An 11,748-nucleotide genomic window follows, 5' to 3' on the forward strand; every position below is an offset into this window, starting at 1 on the left:
GGGCTGGCACGGCAGGACTGGTTCCCCCAGGCATGATGACAAAGGGGTCCCCACTGGGGACCCACAGGGTGGCCCCGGCAACCGTGGCCCCCGGGCATACTGGGGTTCCCTGGTGGTGACCAGTGTGTCCCTCGGGCCGGTCCCCGGCGCGGACGGACCCACGGGGGGCAGTGCGGACTCCCGGTCTGTCCCGGGACGGGCCGGCCCTTCGGACAGAGCGGGACCCAGTGCACAGAACGAACACCTGGCTGCACTCGGGATCCTCGGTGCTGAAGTAGCCCCGGTGCAGCAGGAGCCCCCTGCAGCCCTGGCCCGGGGCGGTCCCATCCCGAGCAGCCCCGCTCGCCCCGGGCCGGCACAAACAGTTAAACAGCGCTGGGGCTGCGATGTGGCTCCTCCCGGTCCCTCCCCGCGGCCGGCCCCGGTCACGGCCCGGCCGCCCAGCCCCAGTCCAGCCCCAGCACCGACCTCCGCCACCGCCCAGCCCGGTTACACCGGCCGGGGGCACCGGGAGCAACAGAACTACCCGGGGCACCGGGAGCCCCAAGAGCCCCGGAGTCCCGGCAACACCGGCAACACCGGCAACACCAGGGGTACCGGGGGTACCGGGGATCCCGCGTCATGATCTGCGGCAGGAAGGCGCGTCCCGCCGCCGAGCAGCTCCGCGCCCCGTCTGACGGTGCCGGTGGCTCCCGCCGGCCCGGCAGAGCCCTGAAGAAAATGGGTGAGTTCTGGGGCAACCGAGCAGAAACTGTCAGGGCTGCGCCAAAGGGGTCCGGGAGGGATCTCTGTGGCTGGGAGGGCCCCCGAAATGGGTAGGGACCCCCGTGTCAGGAATAGGTCCCCATGGCAGGGTGGGGGCCCCCGTGGCAGAGGCGGGTCCTCAGGGACAGAAGAGTCCCCGTGGGAGGGAGGGGTCCCCAAGGCCACCCCAAAATAGCTGTGCATCACCCCAGCCATTGGGGGACAGCAGGTTAGGGTTTAGCCATGCCACAGGTGATAGGAGCCCCCTTGCTAAGGGTATTTGTTGTCCCCAGGCCTCAGGTCCCACTCCCTGGGACCTCCCCAACACCCTGCCTCAGTTTCCCCACCCAGGGTGCTGCCCATGGCACAGTGGGCACACGGGGTTCACTAGTCCAGGCAGGGGCAGTGGGTGTCTGGCAAGGTCAAGGTGTGTCCCTGGGAGTGGCCAGGCTGGTCTGGAGTTGGAGCAGTGGGAAGGGCCAGGTCTGGCCTTATGGCCCACGGCTTTGGACACAGGGCCATGTGCCTGGAGCTGCTGCAGCTCCATGTGTCCATGTCCATGTGTCTGCGTGTCTTTGCATCCATCTGTCCTTGTACCTCTCTATCCACACATTCATGAGTCCACCTGTCCCTGCCTCCTGGCACCTGTCTGTCCATACATCCCCTTGGCTGTGTCTTGGAGAACCCACCCTTACCCCCATGCACCAGCATGTGTCTGACTGTCCATGCATCCTGATGCTTGTGCATCCATGTGCCCACACGTCTGTTTGTCCTGGCAGCAGTGCATCCATGCACCTTTGTACCCATGCATCCCTGCACCCATGTCTCCATGCATCCATGTATCAGTGCATCCCTGTGTCCACATGCACCTGCGACTCCACGTGAGCATCTGTGTCCATGCATCCATGTGTGCCTGTATCCATGCATCCATGCACCTGTGCATGGATCTACCTGAATATCTGTGTGTTTGTCTCTCCTTGCATCAGTGGATCCATGAATCCACACATCCCTGCATCTCTCTATCCATGCATCCAAGTTCCCTGTGCAACCACGTGCACAATGCACCCAGGCGTCCATGCATCCACACACCTGTGCCCATGGATCTGACAATCCATGAGCCCAAGGACTTGTATCCATGTGTCCATGTATCCATATGTCCGTACATCCCTGCATCCCTATGCTCCTGCAGCCATGTGTCCATGCCTGCCCTCCATCCTGCACCTTGGGCAGGATGTGACCATGCAGGAGGTGCTGGCAGCTGGTGGCTGTATCCCCAAGGCCATGGCTGGCTCACGATGTCCCTGGGAGGCCCAAAACTGCCCTTTCCCAGCCCAGGAGTGAAATCTCCATCCAGAGCAGGACATGGCCACTGGGGATTTTAGGAATGGCTGCCAAAACAAAAAAGGGAGGAAATAACCACTCCGTGAATAGATGGAAAAGTCCTGGCTGAGGCGTGGGCCCACAAGTCCCCCGAGTCCACCCCATCATTGTTCCCAGCCTGAGCTCCACTGCTGGCATTGTCCTGGCACTCTCCACGCAGGATCCAGACAGCTTTGCTGGGATTTAGCAGCTGGGCTGTGTCACTGCTGTGGGCTGTGTCCTGTCCTGCTTGAACCGCCATGCTGTGCTCCAAAGGGGCCCAAGGGCAGTGGCTTGTCCTGTCTGTCTTCTGCCTGTCCTGTCCCATTCCAACCCATTCCTGTCCTATCCTGCCCTGTCTGCCCTGTCCTATGTTGTTCTATCCCATCCCATCCCATCCCATCCCATCCCATCCCATCCCATCCCATCCCATCCCATCCCATCCCATCCCATCCCATCCCATCCCGTCTGTCCTGTCCCATTTGTCCCATGCCATCCCATCAGATACAGATGTGCACACAGATGTGCACCAGCCCTCCCACTCCCAGCCCATACACCCAGCACACCCATAGAACCTCCAGTGCCCCCAGACCCCCGACAGCCCAGGGCTGGTCCCCGCAGGCCTGACAGAGGATGAGGATGTCCAGCGGATGCTCCAGGGGTCCCTGCTCTGGAAGGTGAAGGCCAAGGGGGGCTGCAGGGAGCGGCTGTTCTGCCTGCAGGAGGATGGGGTCACCGTCTGCTTCGAGGGACGCTTTGGACGTGCCCGCTCCCCCCAGAGCTGTGAGTGCTGGGACTGTCACCTGGGGGCTTGGGGACACCGAGACATCCTGCACTGCCATGAGCTGCAGGGAGGGCCAGGACCTGGGCAGTGCCCCAACCCCACCCCTAGACCCCCACCAAGGACCTAGACCTTTACTCAGACCCCCACCTGGGACCCCCGATCCCAATCCAAGACCTAGTCCACAGCCTTGGACCTGGACTTCCACACAGAATCCAGCTACCATATGAGACCCAGATCCCAGTCCAGGACCCCCACCTGGGACACAGACCCTAGGACCTAGACTCCACCCAGGACCCAGATCCATTCCCAGCATCCAAAACCGCACCTGGAGGCCCACCTTGAACCCCAACCACAACCCAGTTCTCAGACCCCTTCCCAAGACCTGGATCCCCACTCAGAACCCAGACCCCACCTGAGTTCCAGACCCCAACCCAGGACCCAGATTGCAGCCCAGGACCCAAATCCCCCAGTGAGAACCAGACCCATTCCTGGGACATGGAACTCCACAATCCAGACCCCATCCAGACCTCCACCTGTGACCCAGCTGCCCCCTGGGACCCAGGTCCACACCTGTGACCTGGACCCCTGATCCCCACGCAGGACCCAGGCAATCCCCTCACTCAGACCCCAGTCCAGGACCGGCACCTCAAACCTGGAATTCAGACCCTCACCCGAGATACTAATCCATCCTGAGTATGGACCCCCAGCCATTACCTGAACTCCAACCCACTTCACGCAGCGGCTCCCAGAGCCTTCCAACACTTCCCAGCGCCTCCCAGTATACCTCATGCAGAGCTGTAAGAGCCCCCACCCTTCCCCATCCCCCCTGGGGTCAGCACAAGGTCCTGTCTCCATCCCAGCCAGACTCTGTCCCCTTCCCCGGCGTCACCCGTCTCTTTCCATCCTCTCGTCTGGGATGGGTGCCTGGAGCTGGCACCGCTGCAAGGCGGCTCCATCCCCTGCCAGCATCCCCGTCCCCATCGCCGCAGGGACAGCGGCCACGGCTCCTGTCTCGCCTGGGATTAACGGGCTAAACCCGGCTGCGGCACCGACGGGAGCCGAGCCCTGTCCCTGGGGCGCCGCGGGGACGCGCGGGGTGTCCTGCAGCAGCCAGGGTGTCTTGCAGGATGCTCACGGGTGGGTGACCCGCCGCGGAACCGCGTCCATCGTCCCTCCCCCACCCCCGCGCGTGTCCCCGCAGTCTCGGTGACGCTCATCGAGGGGGTGCGCGAGGGTCGCCAGTCGGAGGGGCTGCGCAAGCACGGAGCCGCCTTCCCCGAGCGCCACTGCTTCACCCTCGCCTTCAAGGGCCGCCGCAAGAACCTCGACCTGGCTGCCCGCGGCGAGGAGGACGCCCGGCACTGGGTGCAGGGGCTCACTAAGCTGATGGGGAGGCTGCAAGCCATGAGCCAGATGGAGAAGCTTGACCAGTATCCTTTGAGAGAGTTCTGGGGGCCTCGGGACGGGGTGGGGATGGCTGCGGGTGACGCCGGGTGGTTTCCTTACCTTGGTGCAGTTGGATCCATGGGGTCCTGCAGCGAGCAGACAGGAACAAGGACAACAAGATGTCCTTCCGGGAGGTGAAGAGCATGCTGAGGATGCTCAACATTGACATGGATGATATCTACGCCTCCAAGCTCTTCAAGGTACCTGTCCTTCAAGGTACCTGTCCTGTGCTCCACTGCCTGCTGTGCTTGCTGCTGTCTCCGGGAGGGAATTGCTGGCTCTTTTTCTGCCTTCCCCAGCACAGAGAACTGATAAACTTCTCACATCAAAGCCACCCACTGCCACCAGCTGTTGGATCCCACCAGGAGCACTTGGTGGAGATGGATGAGGTGGGGTGAGCTGTCCCAGCCACTGTTCTGTGTGTCCCCAGGGTGGGACATTTCTCCCCTGTGGAGACCTCGCCCTCTGGGTATCTCCCAAGATCCCTTTCCACCTAGGGAAACTGAGGTACAAAGCTCTGCTCCATCCCAGAGCGGAGGGTCAGACGGTTGTGGATGAGGGAACAGAGGGGACAGTAGCTGAGCCCCCCAAACTCATCCCATGCACACTGCCAACTCCAGGGGACAGGCAGAACAAGGCAGAGGGTGGCTGTACCCCATCCACACAGGGAGGGGACAATCCCTGAGGTTGGGCTGTGTCCCATCAGGAGTGTGACCACTCGGGCAATGAGCGGCTGGAGGGCCGGGAGCTGGAGGAGTTTTGTCGGCGGCTGCTGCGGCGGCCAGAGCTGGAGGAGCTTTTTGGGCGCTACTCAGGTGAGGACCGGGTTCTGTCGGCCGAGGAGCTGCAGGATTTCCTGAGGGATCAGGGCGAGGACTCCAGCCTGCACCAGGCCCGCACCATCATCCGCACCTATGAGCTCAATGAGAAGGGTAGGGCTGGGGGTGTGGGATAATGGGATGGGCGCTGCCACGGGAGGTCATGGATATAGGGATGGGGCTCTGATTGGTGCCATCACCCCCCCAAATGGGCATGGGGTCCTCCAAGGTTTCTTTTACTGTCCTGGTGTCCATTTCCAGAGTGCCCCCAGTGTCAGCCATCCAGCACATGGCCTGGCTGGTACCTGGTGGAATGTGACACTGTGGGGACAGAGGATGCGAAGGTGGGGATGGACAGCAGGTGGGTTCCACATCTCATGGGTGATGTGATACCAGCTCTGGTATGAATGTGACACTACTGAGAGACTTCTGTCTTCCTCAGGTCCCACCATGGCAGGTCCAGGGTGAACATAGCGCTAGGAGGACAGGGGACATCATGTTGTTTATGAAGGACACCTCCATGTCACAATAGTACCCTTAAGGCAGATGTGGCACTAGGAGGATGAGGGACATCACATGGGAGATGGAACACAAAGGGGACTTTCCCTGGGTGCCACAGTGCCAGGTGTCGGGTGACATGGCACGGGGGAGGACAGAGGGCATCAGAGTGGGCACAGGGAACCTCTATGCCTCATGGGTGTCACCATGCCACATTCAGAGTGAATGTGGCACCAGCAGGATGAGTGACATCGGGATGGAGATGGGACACTTGAGGGAACCTACATGTCCCCTGGATGCCACAGTGCCAGGTCAAGGGGTGACCATGGCACCGCTGGGACCTCCAAATGGGGAAAGTCCCCAGGATGCCACCCTGCCAGCACCATGCCAGCCCTCTGTGACACCTGCCACCATGTCCCACAGCCAAACAGCAGGACCTGATGATGCTGGATGGCTTCATGATGTACCTGCTCTCAGCTGCTGGTGACATCCTCAACCAGGAGCACACCAAGGTGCACCAAGACATGAGCCAGCCGCTGAGCCACTACTTCATCTCCTCCTCCCACAACACCTACCTGACCCGCAACCAGATTGGCGGCACCAGCAGCACCGAAGCCTACGTCAGGTGTGTGTCCCTGGGCCCCGTGGAGGCTCAGAAGGTCCTGTGGCTCAGAGGTGACAGGGACACACCTGGTGCCGATGTGGTGGCAGGGCGCTGAGGGCAGGGTGCCGCTGTGTGGAGCTGGACTGCTGGGAGGGCTCGGACGGGGAACCTGTGGTGTACCACGGCCACACACTCACCTCCAAAATCCTCTTCCGTGACGTCATCGAGAGCATCCGCGACTCTGCCTTCGAGGTGAGGCTGGGGATGGCAGCCCTGGGGGATGTGGGGTGTGGGGTTCCAGGTGTGGGGTGCCGGGTGCTGAGTGCCTCTGCCCAGTGCTGGGTGCTAGGTGCTGAGTGCTGCCTGTCCCCATGCCCAGAAATCCCCCTACCCTGTCATCCTGTCCCTGGAAAACCACTGCGGGCTGGAGCAGCAGTCCACCATGGCCCGGCACATGAAGGCCATCCTGGGGGACAGGCTGCTGACACAGCCCCTGCAGGAGCAGGACCCCCACCATCTCCCCTCACCAGAGGTAAGACCACCTATGCACCCACCATAGTGTCCCCATGTCCCCTCCGAGCTCTGAGCTCGGATCTGCCTCCTGTAGCAGCTGAAGGAAAAGATCCTGGTGAAGGGCAAGAAGCTGCCAGAGCTCTGGCAGGAGCCCCGGCGTGTCACCTCCCTTCTGGACCCTGAGGAGGAGGAAGAGGAAGAGGAGGAAGATGAAGAGGAGGAGAAGGTGCAAGAGAGAAGCCCCCGGCGGGTAAGAGACTTCCCTAGGACTCTGGTTCTGGGGGACCCCAGCATCCTGGTGGTCCTGATGGATCAGAGCATCCTGGTGGTGCCCGGGGACCATGGCATGCTGGCACTGTCCCAGCTAAGCACTGCCAGCTCTGCCATCCCCCTCTGCAGCCCTGTTCTCTCCTCTTTCAGTCGCTGCAGTCACTGCAGGAGATCAAACCTCTGCAGGTGGGTCATGGAATGGAGCTGGGGTGGCTGAAAGGGCAGGCGCTGTGGGGGCAGTGAGTGGCTGCCACTGCCTGGAAGAGGGGTCCGAACTTGGGGACCCCTCAGCTGTTCTTCCCTTTTCCTCTTGGGTGGCCTCTTTCTGGGGTTTGGGGCTTTGATTTCTTTGTCACCTCACGTTCTCCCTCATGTTGGGCCTCCATCACATCCAGGGTGACCTGTTGGAGTCTGTATCACTTGGGGATCTCTGTCACCTCAAGTATTCCATCATCGTGGGCTGTCCATTCCCTTGGGCTCTCCATGACTTCAGGTTCTCAACCTGCTTGGGTTCCCCATGAACCCCTGGTCCATCATTCCATTGTCTCAGGTTCTGCACCACTTTGGGGTCTCCACTACATCAGGGTCTCCACTGCTTTGAGGGTCTCCATGGCCTTGGGGGTCTCAGCACTCAGCACTGGCAGGGGAGGGGATCTGTACACCCTTTGGCTGGAAGGTGGCCCCCAGGGCCAGGTTGTCCCTGACACCACGGTGGCTCCCACAGGCCAAGGACGCGTCGCAGGTGTCCCCAGAGCTGTCGGCATTGGTGGTTTACTGCCAGGCTGTCCCCTTCCCCGGGCTGGCCCAGGCCCTGCGCCACCCCCAGCCCTGCCAGATGTCCTCCTTCAGCGAGAGGAAGGCACGGAAGCTCATCAAGGAGGCAGGTGAGGGCCACCAGACAGGGACAGGCATGGGGACAGGGATGGGAACAGGGTGGGTCCATACTCTTGAGTCACTGGGATGCAGGATGGGCTGAGAATGATGGGCTCTGTCTCTAGGGCTCCATGGGTGGTGGTCAGGGTCACACTGGCCTCACCCAGGCTGCCCTGGATGGGTGAGACTGGAGTCTGCTGGCAGGGCCTGGGGCCAGAGGCCAGGGTTGGGGTCGCACGATCAGGATCAAGGGCTGGGATCAGGGTTGAGGATGTGGCATCTGGGTCCAGGGCCTGAGGCTGGCAATAAGGTCTGGGTCACAGTCCAGGGACTGAGGTCTGGGGTCAAGAGCTGTGACTGGGGATCAGTGTCAGAATCTGAGGTCAGGGCCTGAGATTAAGATCCAAGTCAGTCTTCAAGATCTGGGGTCCAGGGTCAGTGTCTGGGGCCCGGGTCAATGTCTGGAATCAAGGATTAGGATCTGGGTCAGGGCATATGCTTGGGGGTTTTGGTTTCGAATCTGAGGTCCAGGGATCAGGGTCAATATCTGGGGTCAGGGTCTGGGTTCCATGGTCAAGGTCCAGGGTCAGGGGTCCAAAGTCCAAGTGTGAGGTCAAGATCAGGATCCAGGGTCAGAGGTTTGGGGTCTGGGGTCCGAGGTCAAAGTCTAGGGTTGGGGTCTGAACTTCAGGGTCTGGTTTCAGGGCCTGGGTCACATTTCAGGCTCAGGCCCACCCAGCTGGGTAGGCTCTGTCCACATCCCTGGGCCCATCACCCAGTGTTGGGGCCCCCCAGCAGCCTTGGAGGCTGCAGTGGCCCCGCTGAGCCGTGTCCCCCCCAGGCCCAGCGCTGGTCCGGTACAACGCCTGCCAGCTCAGCCGCGTGTACCCGCTGGGGCTCAAGATGAACTCTGCCAACTACAACCCTCAGGAGATGTGGAATGCTGGCTGCCAGCTGGGTGAGACCCCCAGCCCCCCCTGACCTGGCACCCTCCCCTGGAGCCATCACCCACCCTGACACCCATCCCACTGTCCCCACAGTGGCCCTCAACTTCCAGACGCCGGGGTACGAGATGGACCTGAACGCCGGGCGCTTCCTGCCCAACGGGCGCTGTGGTTACGTCCTGAAGCCCCTGTGCCTGCGCAGCCCCCCCGGGGAGGGGGCCCGGCGCCTGGCGCTGCACATCAGGGTGAGGACACCCCATGAGCCTGTCCCCAGGCCCTCGAGGATGACACCCCGTCCCTGCTGAGTCACACCAGTGACATTCCAATGCCTGGCCAGGTGCCACCCGCCATCTTTTCCCAGATGACACCAACCCTGCTCCCAACCAGGTGCCACCTAACTTCTGGGTGCCACCAACCAGGTGGTTCAGTCAGGTGCCACCCATGTCCCCTCAGGGTGATGCCAACCCCATGTCCTGCCCTGTGCCACTCTCACACCTTCTCCTGGGTGCCACGAACCTCTCTTTTGCTGGGGACACTGACCCACCCCTCACATCTGTTTGGGTACCACCCATGTCTCTACTTCTGGGTGACACCAACCCTTCCCCCAAATCCAGCTGGTATCAGCCATGTCCCTTCTCTAAGATGGCATCAGCCACCTCCCTCCTCCCCAGCCCGTTCCCAGTCCCAGCCAGGTGTCACCCACGTCCCTTCTCCTGAGGACCCAGCTGTATGTCACTCATGTTCCTTCTCCTGGGTGGTACCAGCCCCTCCCTCCTCTTCACCCCATCCCCACTCCTGGCTGGGTGCTATCTGCTTCCTTCTGGAGACACCAACCCTGTCCCCAGCCGTGTGCCACCTACGTCCCTTCTCCTGGATGGCACCAGCCACCTCCCTCCTCCTCATCCCTTGCAGACTACTGACTGACACTTCTGGGTGACACCAACCCTGTCCCCAAATGCAACTGGTGTCAGCCACTGGGTGGCATCAGCCACCTCCCTCCCTTTCACCGTGCCCCCAGCCCCAGCCAAGTGCCATCCACATCCCTTCTCCTGGGGGCAGCAGTCCTTTCCCCATACCCACGCTCCCCCAGGCTCCTCGTGGTCCCTGTACTCTGGTCCCCAGCTCCCTGTGCCACAGGTGATCACAGCACAGCAGCTGCCCAAGCTGAACAGGGACAAGGGCAGCTCCATCGTGGATCCCTTTGTGCGTGTGGAGATCCATGGGATCCCGGCCGACTGTGCCAAACAACAAACCCACCACAAGCTCAACAACGGTGAGTGCTGGCACCTGGGCACCCCCGGGTACACTCCAGCCCCCAGGGACATCCATTACCTCTCACAGCCCTTAAATACCAGGAATGCCCGAAGACAACCTTGTCACCAGGGCCCCTTGGAGAACCCTGATCCCTGCAGACACCCCAGGGAACCTGATCTTCGGGGTGTTCCAGGACACCCTGACCCCAGGGTCCCTCAGGACACCTGGTTCCCAGGGACACCCCAGGGCACCTTGATCCAAGGGACACCTTGATGTCAGGGGTACCCTGATCCCTGTGAGGGACATTGGGTACCTACACCCCAGCACTCACTGCCAGTTGAACCAGCCAGTGCCCAGGACATCCCAGTCCCCTCTGTGCACCACAGTGCCCCCTCCCCAGCACAGCCAGATCCCCACCAGTGGCAGGGTCCATCATGTCCCAGTTCTTCCCAGTGCTGCTCCCTTACGGCCTCCAGTACACCCAGCCCAAGCCCAGTGTGATGCCTATTCTCCCCAGTATCCACAGCCCCAGTATGACCCCCATTCCCCCAGTATACCCCACCACAGCCCCAGTGTTACCCTCATTCTCCCAGTATGGCCCAGCCCAGCTCCAATATAACTTCCATTCCCTCCAGTACACCCCATTGGAGTCCCAGTATGATCCCATCTCTCCAGTATTCTCCACCACAGTCACTGTACAACCCCCGTTCTCCCAGTATAGCCCAGTCCAGTACCAGTATGACGCCCTTTTCCCCAGTATATCCCATCATGGCTCCAGTATGACCCCCATTCCCCCAGTATACTCCACCACAGCCCAAGTATGACCCCCTTTTTCCCAGTACACCCCACTGTGGCCCCAGCATCACCCCCACTGCCCCAGCCTCCTCATCCCCCAGGGCAGGACGGCAGCTCAGCCAAGGCAGGGGCAGTGCACGGGGGCCCTGACGGTCCCTGCGGGGCACTGGGTGGCCCCGGTGGCCCCAGTGGCCACACCCACCGCCCACGCCGGTGCCGCAGGTTTCAACCCGCGCTGGGAGGAGACGCTGCGGTTCCAGGTGCGGGTGCCCGAGCTGGCCCTGGTGCGCTTTGTGGTGGAGGACTATGACAGCACCTCCTGCAACGACTTTGTGGGGCAGTTCACGCTGCCCCTGCCCAGCATGCGCCAAGGTGGGTGCAGGTGCCACCCCACTGCCCTCCGGGGATGGGGACAGCCCCCTGCCACCCGCTGAGCCCCCGTCTGTCCCCAGGGTACCGCCACATCCACCTGCTCTCCAAGGACGGGGCGTCCCTGTCCCCTGCCACGCTTTTCGTGCATGTTCGATGCAAGAGCCTGTGAGGCATCCTCAGGAGGGACATCCTTGTGTCCCCGAGGTGCCCATGGGAGGGACATCGTGTCTCCGTCTGGGGGACAACAGACTCCTCCGTGGGTGGGGACCCTGTGTGGGGACAGTCCGAGGACACTGCTCACCTGTCTGTGGTGACAGCAGGGCTGAGAGTACCCCAAGGGGTCCCTGTTCCTCAGTGCCACCCAACCTGCTCCTCCCCACCTTGAGGGGACAGAGATGCTGTACCAACCCCCCCAACAACAGCCTAGCACAGCCCCACAGGGGTGACAGCAAACAACAAATCTCACCAGTCCTG

The 11,748-nt window shown here is 61.8% G+C and overlaps 1 protein-coding gene across 1 annotated transcript; it reads left to right on the top strand.

Moving 5' to 3' along the window:
* The first annotated feature begins 386 nt into the window (after nt 1-386).
* PLCD3 (phospholipase C delta 3) lies at nt 387-11,443 on the top strand. The gene is given in 17 exon segments (XM_062508028.1): nt 387-460; nt 462-724; nt 2,725-2,886; nt 4,089-4,317; nt 4,404-4,533; nt 5,040-5,265; nt 6,073-6,274; nt 6,361-6,505; nt 6,633-6,785; nt 6,861-7,016; nt 7,187-7,222; nt 7,761-7,920; nt 8,751-8,867; nt 8,950-9,098; nt 9,991-10,126; nt 11,125-11,274; nt 11,355-11,443. Coding segments are annotated over 17 exon segments (2,577 nt in total).
* The last annotated feature ends 305 nt before the right edge of the window (nt 11,444-11,748 follow it).

This window comes from Cinclus cinclus, chromosome 24 (genome assembly GCF_963662255.1).
Source record: "Cinclus cinclus chromosome 24, bCinCin1.1, whole genome shotgun sequence".
NCBI lineage: Eukaryota > Metazoa > Chordata > Aves > Passeriformes > Cinclidae > Cinclus > Cinclus cinclus.